Here is an 18622-nt window from a genome sequence, read left to right on the forward strand (position 1 = left end):
TCCCTTTAAATTTTTATTATCGATTTGTGTGCTTCATTCATTTTTATATACGGGTGACGTTTTCGTCCCCGTAATTAAATATGAGTGAAGGCGGGAAGCTCGACGTTGCAGTTCCTATGGATGATTCGGGTATCACTTCCAAAATTGTAGGTCACCCGGGGAATTCAAGTCTTGGCTCAGGGATCGAAATCTCAAATGACAAAGCGGGTTCTTCGTGTGTCCATGCAATTTCGAAAGAAGATCTCTCGCAATCATCCAGAGATTCTCAAACAGCTCCCCGAGTCAAGGTTTATACAGAGAGTTCTTCCTTCACTGGTCCGTGGGTGGTTTTCTTTCGGCCCAAACCGAATGGAAAACCACTGGATGTTATTCAGATTACCAAAAATCTGGCCAGGTGGTCCTCTGTAACCAATGTTACTAAAGTTAGACCAAATAAATTGCGGGTTGTCGTGGCTAGCCTCAAAGCAGCCAATGAAATTGTTGCCAGCAATCATTTCAACCTAGAGTACCGGGTTTTTGTGCCATCTCGACACGTAGAGATCGAGGGAGTGATCTCAGAAATGAGTTTGTCGGCAGAATATGTTAAGTCCAACGGCGTTGGTAAGTTCAAGAGCCTTGACTCGACTTCGGTCAAAATCTTGGATTGCCGCCAACTCGTAACTGCCAACGTTGTCGAAGGAGTTAAAAAATATTCTCCGTCAGACTCATTTCGGGTAACATTTGAGGGTACTGCACTCCCTCACTACGTGTTAATTGATGGTATTTTAAGGCTTCCAGTTAGACTTTTTGTGCCGCGGCCAATGAACTGCGGGAATTGCAAGAAAATGGGCCACACAACTTCACACTGCAACAACAAAACTCGTTGCTCCCTCTGTGGAGAAAATCATGGGGAAGACGCGTGTTTGGCATCAGCACATAAATGTGTTTATTGTGGAAGCCGTCCCCATGATTTGTCTTCATGTCCGGCCTTTAAGTCTAGTTGGGATAAACAGAGGCGCTCTTTGAAAGAACTCTCTAAACGTTCTTATGCCGCAGTACTGAAGAGCGCCTCTCCACCGGCCCAATCTCAATCGAATAACGTTTTTTCTGTACTCTCACTTGATGACGTTGACAGAGATACAACTGATGAAGAACCATCAACATCTTTTGTTTTGGGAAGCTCCCGGAAGCGCTCAAAAGTAACTTCTTCCAAAATTTCTAAAAAAGTTAAACTTATTAACCCTTCAGTCAGCTACGCTAAAAGATCTGATCCAGTTGATCAGGAAACATCAATTCCGCCTGGTTTTCGTGGAAATATTTCAATTTCGAATGATCCAGCGATAGTTGAAACATCAAATTCCCCAAAATTTAATTTGATTTCATCTCCTGACGCAAGCCAATCAGGACTGTTTAAGTTGTCCGATATTTTGAACGGACTTTTTTCATTTTTTGATGTATCGGATTCCATCAGAAGCGTTGTTACCGCAATGATTCCAATTGTAAAGACATTTTTTCAGCAATTGATGCAAACTTGGCCCCTTCTGTCAGTGTTTATCTCTCTTGATGGCTAATTTAAGCCGAGAGGTCAGAGATATCACTGTCTTACAGTGGAATTGTCGTAGCCTTATTCCTAAAATAGATGCGTTTAATTATTTGCTTCATAAAACTAATTGCGATATTTTTGCATTGTCCGAAACTTGGCTATCTTCCCAATCTAACATCTCCTTCCACAATTTTAATATTATCCGTCTGGATCGTGACGATTCTTATGGAGGGGTGCTTTTGGGGATCAATAAGTGCCACTCTTTTTATAGAATTCACCTTCCTTTATCGGGCGGAATTGAGGCCGTTGCTTGTCATACAACTATAAGAGGTAAGGACTTGTGTGTTGTCAGTTTGTACTGGCCTCAGAGAGTTGTAGTAGATCGAAGTCACCTAGAGGACCTGTGCTCAGTACTCCCTGAGCCAAGGTTGATCCTGGGTGACTTTAATTCACATGGAACTGTCTGGGGAGAACAAATTGACGATAGTCGTTCTTCTCTTATCTATGACATTTGTGACAGTTTCAATTTAACAGTTTTGAACACGGGTGAAAAAACACGAGTACCTAAACCTCCTGCAAGACCAAGTGCAATTGACCTCTCACTCTGCTCAAATTCACTATCATTTGATTGCCAGTGGAAGGTGGTCCATGATCCTAATGGTAGTGATCACTTGCCTATCGAAATTTCAATCACCAATGGGTCCAACAATTTCAGTTCTATAAATGTGCCATATGACCTTACAAAACACATCGACTGGAAAAAATATGCGGATACGATCATTTCAGCCATCGATTCTGTAGATACCTTACCTCCCCTAGAGGAATATAATTTTCTTTCTCGTTTGATTTACGATTGTGCAACTTCCTCTCAAACAAAGCCCATTCCGAATTCATCTGTTAGTAGACGGCCTCCCAATCCGTGGTGGGACAGTCAGTGTTCCAAGCTTTTTATGGACAAATCGAAGGCATTCAAAGTCTTTCGAAAGCATGGAACCCTCGACAATTTCCAATTGTACTTTTCCCTTGAAAATCAGTTTAAAAAACTGATAAAAGGGAAAAAACAAGCATATTGGCGTAATTTTGTGGGAGGCCTTTCTCGTGAAACATCTTTAGGCACTTTGTGGAGAGTGGCACGAAGTATGCGCAATCGTAATTCAACGAATGAAAGTGAAGAAAATTCGCATGGTTGGATTTTCAAATTTGCACGAAAAATCTGCCCTGATTCCACACCTGTGCAAAAAATTATTAGGGAAGTATCTCCAGATAGGTGTGAGCTGGAATCCAGTTTTTCGATGGTAGAATTTTCACTTGCTCTTCTCTCTTGTAACAATTCAGCTCCCGGAATTGATAAAATAAAATTTAACTTGCTGAAGAACCTTCCGGATGTCGCTAAATTTCGCTTGTTAAATTTATTTAATCAATTCTTGGAGCATAACATTGTTCCCGAAGATTGGAGACAAGTGAGAGTTATTGCTATTCAAAAGCCTGGAAAACCAGCGTCCGATTATAATTCGTATCGACCTATAGCGATGTTGTCTTGCATACGGAAATTGATGGAGAAAATGATTTTGTTCCGATTGGATAAATGGGTGGAAACAAATGGTCTCCTTTCAGATACTCAGTTTGGGTTTCGCAGGGGCAAAGGAACAAACGATTGTCTTGCTTTGCTGTCTTCAGAGATACAAATGGCGTACGCAAAACGTGAGCAAATGGCTTCAGTGTTTCTAGACATAAAGGGAGCTTTTGATGCGGTCTCAATAGAGGTGTTGTCAGACAAGTTGCACTCCCGAGGTCTGCCTCCTCTATTGAACAACATCTTATACAGCTTGCTTTGTGAGAAACACTTAAACTTTGCTCATGGAGATATTGCAATAAGAAGAACTTCATACATGGGCCTACCCCAGGGTTCATGTTTGAGTCCTCTTTTGTATAACTTCTACGTTAGCGACATCGACGCTTGTCTCTCTGACGGCTGCACTTTAAGACAATTTGCAGATGACGGCGTAGTATCTGTAATAGGCAATACTGAGTCACATCTGCACAGACCTTTACAAGATACTTTAAACAGATTGTCTTCCTGGGCTTTGGGGCTTGGGATCGAGTTCTCTCCAGAGAAAACGGAGATGGTGGTTTTCTCTAAGAAGCGTAGACCAGCTCAGCCAAAGCTTCAACTACTAGGTAGAACGATCACTCAATCAAGGTGTTTTAAGTATCTTGGGGTTTGGTTTGACTCCAAGTGTACCTGGAGAGCTCATGTTGAGTATTTGAAAGGAAAATGCCAGCAAAGAATTAATTTTCTCCGATCAATCACAGGTACCTGGTGGGGAGCCCATCCTGAAGACCTCATAAAATTGTATCGAACAACGATCCTCTCAGTGATGGAGTATGGCAGTTTATGTTTCCAATCGGCTGCCAAAACACATCTCATTAAACTCGAGCGTATTCAGTACTGTTGTCTCCGAATCGCTTTGGGTTGTATGCCCTCAACGCATAATATGAGTCTAGAGGTCTTGGCAGGCATGCTCCCACTGAAGGATAGGTTCTATTCATTATCACTTCGGTTCCTCATCAGGTGTGAGGTCATGAACCCTTTGGTGATTGCAAATTTTGATCAGCTTATTGAGCAAAATCTTCAAACAAGATATATGACCATATATCATGAATTCATGTCTATGCAGGTTAATCCTTCGTCGTATACTCCTATTCGTGTTTGTCACCCTGACTACGACAACTCTTCTGTCCAGTTTGATTTGTTCATGCAGCATGAAATTCGTGGAATTCCAGAACAACATCGTTCTCTTATTGTTCCTAGGATTTTTGATGCAAAGTATGGACACGTCAATGCTGATAAAATGTACTTTACTGATGGATCCGTTATCGATGAATGTACCGGGTTTGGAGTTTTCAACCAAATTTGCAGTGCTTCCTTCAGTCTTCAATCTCCGTGTTCAGTGTATATCGCGGAGCTGGCAGCTATACATTGGGCATTAGACAGCATAGCATCAAGACCCGCCGATCACTACTTTATTGTAACAGATAGCCTCAGCTCCGTTGAGGCTATTCGTTCAATAAGACCCGGGAAACACTCCCCATACTTTCTCGAGAAGATACGGGTAGTGTTGAGTGCTTTATACAGACGTCGCTTTTTTATCACGTTTGTGTGGGTCCCTTCACATTGCTCAGTAATGGGCAATGAGAAGGCAGATTCACTGGCGAAAATGGGAGCTGTAGAAGGCGACATCTATCAAAGACAAATCGCTTTTAACGAATTTTACTATTTAATTCGAAGAAATGCTCTTGCCAACTGGCAGCGAAAATGGAACGAAGATGAGTTGGGCCGGTGGCTCTACTCGATTATCCCAAAGGTAAGCCTTAAATCATGGTTCAATAGATTGAACTTGAGTCGGGATTTTATTCGAATATTTTCCCGTCTCATGTCCAATCATTGTTCCTTAAACGCGTTACTCTATCGTTTTAATCTTGCTGGCAGCAATTTATGTGGTTGTGGTCAAGGTTACCATGACATCGAGCATATTGTTTGGTCGTGTGAGGACCATCTTGTCGCCAGAACGAATTTAATAGACTCCCTTCGGGCCCGAGGAAAACCACCCAACACCCCAGTGAGAGATGTATTAGCTGCGATAGACATTGATTACATGCTCGAAATCTACCTCTTTCTCAAAGCTATTGATCTCCGTTTATAACTACTACTTTCTTCTTCACTGTATCTATATCTTTCAAAAAACTATGAAATGTAATTACACAAATCAGACATTGGCTCTTTAAAACCTACGGTACGAGCCGTTTCAAATAAACGAATTGTAAAAAAAAAAAAAAACGATTTTGTCGGAATCTTAAAAACTTTTGATCGTTTTTCTGAGCACTTCAACTTCACGTTTTGAGAAATGTGTTCGGAATAAAAATTTAAAACGTGTCCAGAAATGTGTCGAGTGTACTTTGATTTCAATAAGTTATTTATGATTGAATTATTTAGATCAACATGTGATCCGTTGATTTTTTTATACAAATAACAAACTTGCTCTTCTATTCGAACTCCACAACAGATGTCTCCTAATACTCTCCTAATCACTTCAAGTCTCATTTTTGTAGTACAAATCTCAAGTACGATTGGTCTTATTCTTATTAGAGAAACTGTATGCCTGGTCTAAGTTTGGGTTTGAATTTTGTCAAATTTGGACAACCATATGGAGATCTAATGCGAGGAAAAACATCGTGACCTATTGAAAAAAACATCTGCAACGAAAAAGCTGTCAAATGCTATATCAATGATTGATTTGTGAAGTCATCATTATCAAAACAAATAAAGCATTTGAAATTAGAAAATTTTGTACTGCCAGCGAGTTATAATAACTATATAACTTTTTTTTCTCCTCTCCCCTCAGCTATGGTTCCGCGGGGTACGTCCCTCCAAATTCCGGCACGTGTACGGGCTGCCGACCCGGAAGGAGTGCTGCTACACCGACATCAGCGTGGTCCGGAGCGGCAACGACGGAAACTTCTGTGCCGTCAATCCCACATTCCTGGCCATCGTGGCCGACACCACTTTTGTGGTCATTCCCATCAACCAAACCGGCCGCATCGATTTCCAGTGCTGCAAGGTGATCGGACATACCGGCCAAATTCTGGATCTCAAATGGAACCCTTTCGACGATAATATGATTGCGTCGGCTTCGGACGATTGTACGGTAGGGATTTTGCATGAATTTAATTGATGACCTCAGGTTAATAATGAAATTTATTTTTTCGATCATTCTACCTTGTAGATTAAAATCTGGAAGATCCCGGAGGGTGGGCTCACGAGCAACCTGAGCGAATCGGCCCTAGAGCTGGTGGGGCACAAGCGCAAGGTGCTGCACATCGAGTGGCATCCGACCGCGTCGAACGTGCTGATCAGTGCCGGCTTCGACCACCTGATCTGCGTCTGGGACATCGGAAGCGCCGACAAGCCGCTGCTCAATGTGATCAACGTGCATGTGGACATGATCTACAGCTTGGCGATCAGCCGAGACGGGGCACTGATTGCTACCACCTCCAAGGACAAGAAGCTGCGAGTGATCGAGCCGCGGAGCGGGATCGTCGTTTCGGTAGGTTAAGCTGAGAAAATGTTTGCTTTCTTTGGCCTCCCTATTGACGGATGCCTTAGACATACACACGTGTTTTTCGAGTGGCGTACTACCTGTCAATGAGATAGATGACAAACAAATGAATCACTCATCTTAACGACGGATGAACGGAGAGCGAGCGCCGGCACGCCTTACGATTGCATTTTTACACGACTGTTTATGTAAATAAGATTTGTTGAATTCCATTTGATTCAATACTCGTAAATATCAATTGGAAATTGTGAAGTTTTTTTTTGCCAGGAATTTACCACTTCGTGGCATTCTTTGCAAAATTGAAAATTTGTAAGATGAAAACTAAGACCTGAAAACTAAACCAGAATCTGAAATCTCAATACAAAATCTAATCTTAAATATTTATCTGAGATCTGAATCTTATGTTTTCAATTTTAAATCTGATGCGAATCTTAAATTAAAATCTTAAATTCGAATCTGAAATCTAAATCTGAATCAAAAATCAGTTGTCCAACATTTTCCCTTCAAATAGGCTCCTGTATCTGAAATATTATACTGATTGTTATTAAAATTTTGAGATTTTTTAACCATTTTGCAATCTTGATCTTTCCAGGAAGGAATTTGTCACATGGGCACTAAGTGTTCGAAAACCGTCTTCCTGGACAACAATCGGATCCTCACGACCGGCTTCTCGCGACACTCCGATAGACAGTTCGCAATTTGGGATCAGCACGATCTGGTTAAGCCTCTGGTTCAGGAAGTGATCGACAGTTCGAGTGGTGTTGTGACACCCTACTTCGATTACGATACCCGGATGATTTATCTGGCCGGGAAGGGCGATGGCAACATCCGATACTACGAACTGGTCGATGAACCACCCTACGTGTACTATCTGAATCAGTTCCTGTCCGGACAGCCCCAGAAAGCGCTAGGATTTATGCCCAAACGGGGCGTCAACGTGTCCCAGTGTGAGGTCTTCCGGTTCTACAAACTACACGCAACCGGAAACATTTGCGAACCGATTTCGATGATTGTCCCCCGCAAATCGACACTGTTCCAGAGTGATCTCTACCCGGATACGCTGGCCGATATGCCGGCAATCGGTGCCAAAGAATGGTTTCAGGGACGAAATGTGCAACCCATCCTCAGGTCCATGAAGACTGGTAAGATGTGATATTTGAATCTTAAAACGGTTCACAAATGCCTTAACCTCGTTTTAAAATTTCAGGAGAGTCTATTGTAGAAGCGGCTACCAATAAAAAGAGTCGACCCGAACTGAGCAGATCTCTCTCAAGTCACCATCATAACAACAGCAGCTCAAAGCACAACGTTCTGAGCAGCAGCAACCATCATTCCGGAACGAATGGACTGAACCATAACAGCAGTAGCAACAATAATGCCACCAACGGTTCCTCTACCATAAATGGTAACAATTACACGAACGGTACTACCATAACCAATGGTAAAAACAACAAAGAAAACGAGCACGACAACCGCAAAGTGGACAATAATTCCAAGAAATTCGCATTCCTCTCGCAACCAACCGTTCCAGATTATCGACCTCAAACGGTACGTTGCCTTTCCTAAAAAATACCCCTCATATTTTCAAAAACCATTTCTTTCCTGCAGATAATCGAAAAGAGTCAAAAGACGTCAACGAATCAAAGCACCAAGTTCCACCAGCTGCAGGCGTTCTTCGTGCAGAACCAGGCGGCTAACCACAAGGACATTGCCAACCTGCAGAACAACCTGCTGAGCAGTTCGCGGAACAGCTCCCGCAACAGCTCGCTGGAGAATATCAACCTGCTCAACTCGGAGAATGAGGTGAGTATCTCTTTGAATTATTTTTTTTTCAGGAAATTTTTATGCAGTAAAGGCTGACGCTCCTCAAGGAAGTCAAGTAGATCAAACAATGGTAAAGAATAATCGGGATCAAATCCAACAACCCACCCACACAGGATGACCTCCTAAACAAACTTGTATCTATGGGATTCGAAGTTATTGGCTTTGCATACGACGTAGTTATAATATTTCGGGAAAAAACATGAGAATGTGTTTACACACAGAATGTCGTTTCTCAAGTCGTTAGAAGGGAGTTCAAACTTCAAGCCGCAATGATGAGTGAGTGGTATTGCTGAAAGTGGTCTCGTCTATGAGTATTGCCTTGGAGCGCACTAGCGTGAATAGACTTCCTACTATTGAAGGATAGCGTGTTTTTTTTAGTTGATCACCCAGGTGGTATATCCTTTTTACGGATTGCATTCCAAGGCACGGCGAGCGACCGGGTCCCCCCAGTATGCTACTCTGGGTCCATGGGTGCAATTGGACGACTCGTGATACTAAATACTACGTCATAAAGTCCAACTGGGGCCGCAGACCTGGTTCCCACCTCCAACTGTTTAGTACACTATGCTTCAATAGTGGGAGGTCTTTTCGCGCTAATGCGCTTCAAGGCAATACTCATTAACGAGACCACTTTCAGCAAAACCTCTCATCCTTACGACTCGACGCCTGAACTCTCTTCTAACGACTTGAGAACCGACATCTCCTCGCAATGACTCGAGATTCCCACACAAACCTCTCCTCTTCGCGACTTGAGGCTTGATCTCTCCTCTAACGACTTGAGATCCGACCCCTCCTCGCATCGACTCGAGGTTTACCTCTCCTCTGCCGATCTCTCCTCTTACGACTTGAAATCTGACCTCTCTTCGTAATGACTCGAGGTGACCACTTATACCTCTCCTCTTGTTGATAAGGGGCCAGATCCCTCCTCTTACGACTCGAGACCCGACCCCTTATCATAAAGACTCGGGGTTGACCACACAAACCTCTCCGCCTGAAGGTTTGAGGCCTGACCTCTCCTCTAACGACTCGAGGCTCGACCTCTTATCTTCAGGTTTCGAGGTTTGCCACCTTGCCCGTCGTGTGCCTGATCGAGAGCAGCTTATCCTAGACTCGCGCCTGTCACGGCACACGGCACGCTTAACGCAACGACTCGGATGATTCCCGACGAAGACGTCATCCTACTCCGACTCGAATGGCTCACCCGGCGTCGAGAGCCACTCTACCCGTGGGTATTCCCCGAACGTGGAATAACCCTTTCCCAACGATTTCCACTGCGAAGAAGGTCGAGTCTTATCCCCGCAGCTTCTGTCGTTGAGAACCGCCCTACTTGGATACTCCCCGAAGGTGGAGCATCCTACGCACGAACGCGGCGCACCCACGGCATCCGCTACGCAGAAGGTGTTGCCTTATCTTTGTAGCTTCAAACCGTGGGGTCGGACGCACTCTACTCGACAGCCCCCCGTCAATGGGGTCAGTCTACTCCGACCGTTGTCCGGTCTTCTTTATCCCTTTGGCTGGCAACCCTAGGATTTTTGACCTGCGGATTTTTCTGCCCGTTGTGTGCCAGATCGAGAGCAGCTTGTCCTGGACTCGCGCCTGTCACGGCACACGTTCGGGACTTTGAACGCTACGACTCGGATGTTTCCCGACGGTGACGACATCCTACTCCAACTCGAGAGGCTCGCCCGACATCGAGAGCCTCCCTACCCGTGGATATCCCCCGACGGTGGTTAACCCTCTTCCCTCGAGGTCCGCTACGAGGAAGGTCGCAGTTCGCCCCGTAGGAAGCGGCACTACTCGGATACCCCCCGACATTGGGGTATCCTACACACGTTCGCGGCGCACCCCTGACCTCCACTACGCAGAAAATGATGCCTTGTCTTTGTAGCTTCGATCAAGGGATCGGACGCACACTACTCAGGTGCTCCCCGACGATGGAGTCATCCTACACCGTTCGCGGACTGCCGTTGGTTCCAGCTCCTCTGCAGGGCAGTCATGATCCGGGTGAACCCATCGCTGACCGCATGCCAAGTGTTGGAATCCGCACACATCCTCTGTACAACGTTATCTGCTGTCGTGTCGGGCCCACAGGCGTCAAATATGTCAAATATGCCGCAAACCTAGGACAGACAAACACCACATGCTCCGGTATTTCCTCTACGTCCCCACAATCTGGGCAATATGGCGAAGCCACATGTCCAAACCGGTAGTGGTACTTCATGAAGCATCCATGACCAGACAGGAATTGCGTCATATAGAAGTCCACTTTACCGTGCCTTCTTCCGATCCAGCTCCCGATGTGCGGGATCAGACGATGGGTCCACCTTCCTCTGTTGAGCTCTCCCACAGCTGCTGCCAGTTGGACATCCAGTCCTCATTGGCGAGATCTCCGAGATGGGCATGACACCCGCTACTACACAGGCGGCTTCGGACGACATGGTCCGGTATTCGCTGATAACCCGCAGGTTCATCATTCGCTGAACGCTGCTAGGTGACAGTTTCTTTCCAGGGCCTGCCTCTAGGCCGCTGCTCCGTACCGCAAAATCGATCGAAAATCGAAATGGTCACACTTGCCAGGATCCTACTTTGGCAACTTCGGATGGCCGAGAAGTTCGGCATCATCCGTGTGAGTGCGGCCGTGGCCATTGTCGCTCTCTTGCACACGTAATCGACATGGCTCGTAAAGCTGAGCCTGTCATCTATCTTCACCCCTAGGTACTTGATTGCACGTTTGGACACGATATTGCACGGTCCAACTGCAATGGTACCTGTTTGGGGTGAGATCAGGTTGGTGATTAGCACCATCTTGGTTTTGTGGTGGGCTAGACGCAGGCACTTGGAGTGCATCCAGCTTTCCACTACCTGGATAGCTACCGTGGCCAGTAGCTCAACTTCCGCTGTTGAGGAGCCTCTCGCCAAGAGGACTACATCATCCGCAAATCGTAGGAGTTCGGCTCCCGATGGGAGGCTCGTTCGTAGGAGTTCGTCGTAAGTGATGTTCCACAGAACCGGGCCGAGTATTGACCTCTGTGGAACACCCGCCGAAACCTCTTGTGTTCGCAAACCCTCGCCGGTCATATACTGCAGTTGGCGATTGTGGAAGTAACTTTCCACAAGCCTATACAGATATCCCGGGATCCTCATTCGGATGAGCGACCACGCAATCGCTGTCCAACTGACACTTTTGAAGGCGTTCTTCACATCCAGAGTGACCACCGCGCAAAAGCGGAGCCCTCTCCTCTTGGTAAGCCTGGCTCTGTCCGCTACCTCGATGACCGAGCGGATGGCATCTACAGTGTTGCAACCTCGACGGAAACCAAACTGTTTCTCCGAGAGTCCGCCCTCGCGTTCAGTGTAGTCGGTTCTGAATAACCTTCTCCAGGACTTTACCCGTTGTATCCAGTGGACAGATCGGCCGATACGCCGATGGGTCTCCAGGACGCTTACCCGGTTTTGGCAGAAGGACGAGTTTCTGCCGTTTCCACGTGTCAGGGAACACCCGTTCCGTCACGTATCGTTGTAACGATGTCCGGAACATATTGGGGAACTCCCTGATCGCGGCCTTCCCTGCGACGTTTGGAATGCCGTTCAGTCCGGGGGCCTTCCTCAGTTGAAGAGACTTGCCGATCTCGCGAAGTTCTTCCACCGTTATCCGCTCTTCAGCGCTGGTGTCCCAGTCATACGGGACTGTTGGCCAGCGGGTAACATCGTGCTGTGGGAACAGCTCATTGATGATGACTCTCAGTTTATCGGGGCACGTTTCAGGAGGTGCACCCCCACTTTTAGTTCTGCCCAAGACTATTCGATAGGCATCACCCCATGGACAGTCGTTGCCGTCACGGCATAAATGCTTGAAACGTGCCCTCTTACTTGCGTTGATGGCCCTGCGGAGGGCCGATCTCGCGCTTGTGAAGAGTGGCCGACGCTCCGTTCTCTCTTCTTGGGTTCTTGCGTTCTGCATCCTGCGCCTTACCCTATGGCAATCGGCACGCAGACCTGCAATTTCCTCTGTCCACCAGTAGACGGGCGGCCTAGTGTTTTAACGCTTGGCCCTTCTCGTCATCGCAGCATTGCAAGCGCAAGCTAGAACCCTCGTCAGTTCTTCCGCAGACAGGTTGTCCAGGTTCCTCTCCCAGTGCAACACTTCGACAAAGAAGTTCTGGTCGAACTGTGTTGGCTTCCAGAGGCGTTCTTCTGTCCAAGACTCACGTCTACCTGTCCGCGTACTTGAGCCTAGCCGATAGCGGATCGCGAAGTGATCGCTATTCGTGTAGGCCTCGCTCACCATACAATCGCATACCAACCCCGGGCTACCGAAGGTGACATCTATGGTTGACTCGCTCCCGTTCCAACCCTGGTAGGTACTGGTGTTCCCTACGTTGACCAGCTCTACATTCAGCCTTGCCAGGGCTTCTAAGAGAATTTGACCTCTGGGGTTTGTGAGGCGGCTACCCCATTCATCGGCCCACGTGTTAAAGTCGCCAGCAATAACGATGGGGCTTCTCCCCGTTAGCACCTCTACCATCTTGCCAACCATAGTGCCGAACCTCTCCAAGGACCATCTTGGGGGAGCATAGCAGCTACAGAAGTAGATCCCGTTAACTTTGGCCACCACCATGCCTTCGTTTTTCGTCGCCACCACTTCTTGTATGGGGAAACTACCTGTTACCCATATCGCAGCCAGTTTGGCAACATCGGTCGCCCAATTAGTGCCATTCGCAGCTCTGCGATATGGGTCTGCCACTAGCGCGATGTCCAACTTTTCCTCAACTGTCATCTGCCGCAACAGCTGGTGTGCTGTGTAGCAGTGGTTGAGGTTAAGTTGGACGGATAGCGTGTTAAACAGTTCGAGGTGAGAACTAGGTCTGCGGCCCCAGGTGGAGTTCAGGAGTAGGGGGTATACCACGAGTCTTCCAATTGTACCCATGGACCCAGAGTTGCAAACTGGAGAAACGCGGTGGCTCGCCGTGCCTTGGATGGAATACAATCCGTACACTGAGATTTACCACCTGCGGTTCCCAACAAAAAAAAACCCACTGCCTCAACCAATAAGCTCGATGATCTCAAGCCATCAAGCTCGATCTACCATTATCGAGAAAATGATCGATTTATGCTCGAAAGCAATACTAACCTATGTACATTCGTTGAATCTGTTAATCCAACGTCCTTTTGGACTATCTTTTTACCTTCCCCTTTTTCTTGTTTGGAAACATCAACTGGCCACTTTTGTTGTAGTCTGCAATTTTTCACAGACAACATTACCCGGAGCTTTTCGCTTGAGCTCATCAGATCGGGCTAGTGAACTCTATTCGACGAAAAAAAATGTATAAAAATGCCTTTTGTAACACAAAGCTGACACAGCAATGTTCAAACTATTCATTGTAAATAATTCCAAAAATTTCAATGAAGCGCTGGAAAATAGCTGGGGTATTCTGCAGCCCAAAAAGCACTCCAATAAAATATTCAAGTTGCGATTGCATTGGTATGATCACGTCCAATTCAGTCCCTCAAATCCTTGAGCGTGTTCAAAAGTCCTATCTCTTTTTTAAACTAGCATCCTAATTCTAACAATACATTTGATACCTTCTGTCGTATCCTCTGGTCCACGGTTTTTTTCAAGAAAATCTAGATACATCACTTTCACACGAAAGCGTCTGTATCGTCCAAAATTTCTTCATATAAACTGCCGTATTCAGCTCAATCATTCGTTTGCTCAAGCCAAGTTTCTCTCTCTGTTTCGCTTTCTCTAGTTCATTAGTTTGCTATATCTCTCTGGTCTCTAATCGGGTCAAAGCCTACTATGAATCTGCTGTTTTTCAATCCATCCTAAAAAACTGAGCAACTATATAAAAAGTGAGCGTACGATACACTGTGATGAATACGCATCTAATTTCGTTAACCATTTTCATTTAATTGTATTTCTCATGTGTAGAACCTTATTAAACCCGTGTTCTACTGTGTCAGCTTTAATTTCGAAGTTCTTAATCTTTACCATTCTTAAACGTAATCTAATAACTGATCTTTCTTTTCCTTCTAACCCCGCGATAGCTCCGCAAAGCGTTCAACAAGCAGGCGGAAGAAATCAAAAGCCTCCGGAAGTCGCTCAACAACTCGGAAAAACGGGTCCGGGACCTGGAAGCCGAAGTCAAGCGATTGCTGGTCAAACATCAACAACATTAACCTGAAGTTAGCTGGGAGGAGAATTAGGGCTATTTGTTGTTTTTGTTTTTTTTTACAATCGACTGTGTAAATCATCGAAAACGAGATCCGAACGAATCGAAACGGTCAGGAGAGTTTAATTTAGGTTTAGACAGTTTAGGTTCAATTTATGTTTTTTTTGGTTTGTTTAGTAATTTTCAAAAGTTTTTGTTCAATAGTTTTTTTTCACCTTAACCTAGAAAAGAAAATAAGTCAATAGCATACGAAGCAGGTAATTCGTAGATTGATCGATGAGGTTAAGACGCAACCATCCAATATTTAAAATACAGTGCTCAACAGAAATTCCACTACTTATGGTAACTAACAATAGTATCCCTATCTACAAATAGAACTGATAAAAGTTGGAGAGATCCTGCTTTTCTGTTTAAAGCTGTATGAGAAAACAAGCTTTTGGGAGTTTAGCTTCGCCGTGAGAAAGTTGCTGTGTATAACTGTATGTAAGTGTACTTGATGGAATCTAATGCATTTTGCGCTAAATGGATCATAAAAAAAGACGGAAGAAAACAAACTTGAAAATCGGAACAATTAGGAGCGAAATATAGCCAATAAGACTTTAGATCTTGAGAATATTGCTATCAACAAAAATTTAGCTCCAAGTGAGTCAAGAAACTTTAAATGGTTCAAATATGTTTTTGTTTCAAAAAAGTTCTGATAATTATTGGCGCCCAACGTGGGGTTGTTGTGAAATTTTTCCAAATTGTTTGATGTATTTAACTTAAAACGAGAAAGATTAGTTCGAAATATTTGTATTTATATTGTACTGTATTTTCTTGATTCAGATTACAAAATTATTATTACCAAATTGTTTAGATGTGGAAATGATCCGCTTTTTTAATAAAACATGAAACAGAAAACGCTCCGTCACGTAAACTGAACAATAGAGACAGAAAAACCAACAAACAATGACTGTAAGCTTAGCGAAACGTAGCTTGTAAGAAAGGTCCCAAATAATAAAAGTATATAATAACGAGTAACATTATTAACAGTAGCAAATAATGGTAAAACATATATATTTTTAGAGACGATTACAACTGGAACGATGAGACACATTCATTCACTTGAAGCAAAAATTTCAAAAACAAAAATGCTTAAGCAATTAAAAACGGACAAATAAAGCTAAAACAAATAAAAATTGTGAAAAGATAAACCTGCGACCCAATCTCAAAAATAAGTTACCAACAAATAAGAAAGAAATCATCAATATTGATGAATACAAAAGGAACAATTATATTTATTTGAAAGATGAAGAAAAAAAACACACTAGCGCAAATTTTCTCACTGACAAGACAACACATCCACAAATTGCAAAACAAAAATATGAGCGAAACATGTGATTCAAACAAACTTAGGTAAGATATTCGAAGATTTTAGTTTCATTAACTCCAAACGGGACAAGAAACTTGTCCGCAATTTGGTTGAAAAAAAAAATGAAGAAAATTGTTTCCTCCTGTTAGATTGATTTGTATTGGTTTAAGTTTTAGCAAGTAGGTTAAAGTATTTACCTCTTTAAATGAATTTGCATTCAAGGCGTTTGATTTTTCCTCTTATATAGACACACAAATGCGAGAATTCAAAAGTTCTCGTTAGATTGGCTGTTATTGTTCCCCTACTTGATTAGTTATTGTTTATAAACAGAAAATCGGTTCTCAAACTAGCTGCTTATAGTATTTGTGATTCCACTGTACGGTCACTGTAAGAAAAGAATAACAATTTGGATTCCGTTAGCATATGTGTTGTTGTAATTATGTAATTTAATCTGTAGACACGTTTTGAAAAATCTAGTTTATCTACTAGTTTCAGCGCACATTTAACAGTTAAAATTCTCAAACAAAAATTACCAAGCTCTCAACATTCTTGAATCTTTTCACTTAACAACGTTCTACTGGAAATCAGAATTTGATTGCAGCTAAAAACTGCATATTTGCAATTCATATATAACAAACATACCCGTCTACATTTGGTGGTCTCTAATTCGGGCGCCATAAATGAATAATTTAGAAAAAAAATTTGCTACCAACGTTCCAAATCAAAATACATATACCAACACAAAATACTTACTTCAAATGCTTCTAGACTTGCGAATAATCCGCAAGATGCGCTTCGCTTTTTACATTGTCCAACATAACACAACACCTAAAAAACAAAAATACAAAACAAAAGTTTCCAAGTTCCACTGCTTAATGGTTGGCTGCGTGCTGTAATCGATAATAAGGTTGCTTAACCTAAAAACAAATCGAGTAAAACGAAACATTCAAACAGAGATAAGCCTGTCCAAATATTCACCTATAACCTTCTATTTATAATATTCATAAACTGGATAAAGAGGAAACGGATAAACACAGATAAAACAAACACTTAGAAATAGAGTGCAAACATGCTTGAGCGATGTGCAAGCATTTTCCCGGTATGCATCTGTAGATGTGCGTACACATACAACGCATTTTGTGCAAAGGCTAGCTGTCAACGGCAAAAATCGTAACTGCTAACAGACAGACACTTGGAACAGCAACAACAAGAACAGTGTTCGATGGAAATAAAATCGAATAATCATACATGATTACAAGACTTGATTTTGATTCGATTGGAACAAAAAAGAACAGTTAAAATACTTTTTCTTATCAAAATATTACCACCAAAGGTTACATTTTGATGCGAGTTTATATCAATTGACATAAAGAGGGTGAGGTCTCAGAAGAAAAACTGAATAGATGAAGATGAAATCGGAGAGAGAAGGTTGCTTCCAATTCTAGGGTTCTCTCTTTAATCAAACCTTCATGAGTGGAGTCGTGGCACTAAAAACAGTTTATTGATGTCCAAGAAATTCACGCTTTATTACGTTACGGGTCGTCGTTACCTGTTTATCCGGTTTCACGGAATTTTATACGTCCAGTATGTAAATAGAACACGTACAAGCTGAGATTCATAACTATCAATCCCTAGAGTACATGAGCGATGAAAACAGTGATCCCTGGAACATTGCCGGAGTACTTTGCAGCCCAAAAGGCACTCTTATACCATAGTTGCAAAAAAACATGTTCCTTCAAACACTTCTCATTCTTTAGTTTCAAGATGCGTTTTTTGTTGCAGATTCTGGAAGACTACTTAATGATCCTGCGTCAATTCTCCGGCGCATAGGGCCGTAGTAAAAGACTTCCACTGTAGACAATCCGGAGCCAGCGTCCTTACTCGATCCCAGTCAAGGTTATCGTCGACAGTTCAAATTTTGGCGGCTAGGCTACGACGCCACGAGCTTCTCGATTCTCAATTTCTATTGCCTTTTGATGACACCGGCGATGTAGCTCCACGTTTGAGATCCAATTACCAGGCCACCAAGCGCGGATGATATTCCGCAGACAGCGATTCACAAATACTTGCAGGTTGCGCGTCGTTACCGCATTTGTGCACCAAGTTTCACACCCGTACAACAATACGGATTTGACGTTGAGTTGAAGATTCGGATTTTTTTTTCGTAGAGATATCTGACGTGAGGGCCAGGCCGAGCTTTTTTGATCCAGGTTTCGATGTTGCCTTGGAGCTTTCGGTGAGGTCGTCGAGTTTTCCGGTTTCTGAAAGAACTGACCTTCGAAAACAGGCTGGTGCAAAATTTTGACTCTCTTCCTCAGTCAGAGGGACGTCTTCGGACCGGAGCCATGAAAGGTCGTCGAGACGGAGCCAGGAAAGGTCGTGGAGAAAAACCATTGCAAGGTCGTTGGACCGAAGTCGTTGAGAAGTTGTCGAACCAGATCCAGTGGAGATTGTCGGAATTGGTACCATTGAAAGACATCGAGCCGCAGGAAAAGTGTCGCGATCAGAAGCCAACTTGAAGGAAGTCGGATCGAAGCTAGGTGGAGGTTGTTGGACCAAAAGCCAAATAGAGGCCGTCGAGCCAGGAATCATGGGAGGTTAATAAGCCGGGAATCCATAAGAAGCTCGTCGAGCC

At 43.9% G+C, this 18622-nt stretch overlaps 1 protein-coding gene across 1 annotated transcript in view; it reads left to right on the forward strand.

Moving 5' to 3' along the window:
• LOC129757392 (coronin-1A-like) overlaps positions 1-17245 on the forward strand; it is a 172688-nt gene extending 155443 nt beyond the window's left edge. Inside the window, exons 3-8 of the mRNA XM_055754606.1 lie at positions 5926-6228; positions 6307-6627; positions 7232-7781; positions 7847-8187; positions 8248-8442; positions 14512-17245. Coding sequence (XP_055610581.1) covers positions 5926-6228; positions 6307-6627; positions 7232-7781; positions 7847-8187; positions 8248-8442; positions 14512-14643 — 1842 coding nt within the window. The 3' untranslated portion in view covers positions 14644-17245. The remainder of the gene's footprint in view (positions 1-5925; positions 6229-6306; positions 6628-7231; positions 7782-7846; positions 8188-8247; positions 8443-14511) is intronic.
• The last annotated feature ends 1377 nt before the right edge of the window (positions 17246-18622 follow it).

Source organism: Uranotaenia lowii, chromosome 3 (assembly GCF_029784155.1).
Source record: "Uranotaenia lowii strain MFRU-FL chromosome 3, ASM2978415v1, whole genome shotgun sequence".
Lineage (NCBI taxonomy): Eukaryota > Metazoa > Arthropoda > Insecta > Diptera > Culicidae > Uranotaenia > Uranotaenia lowii.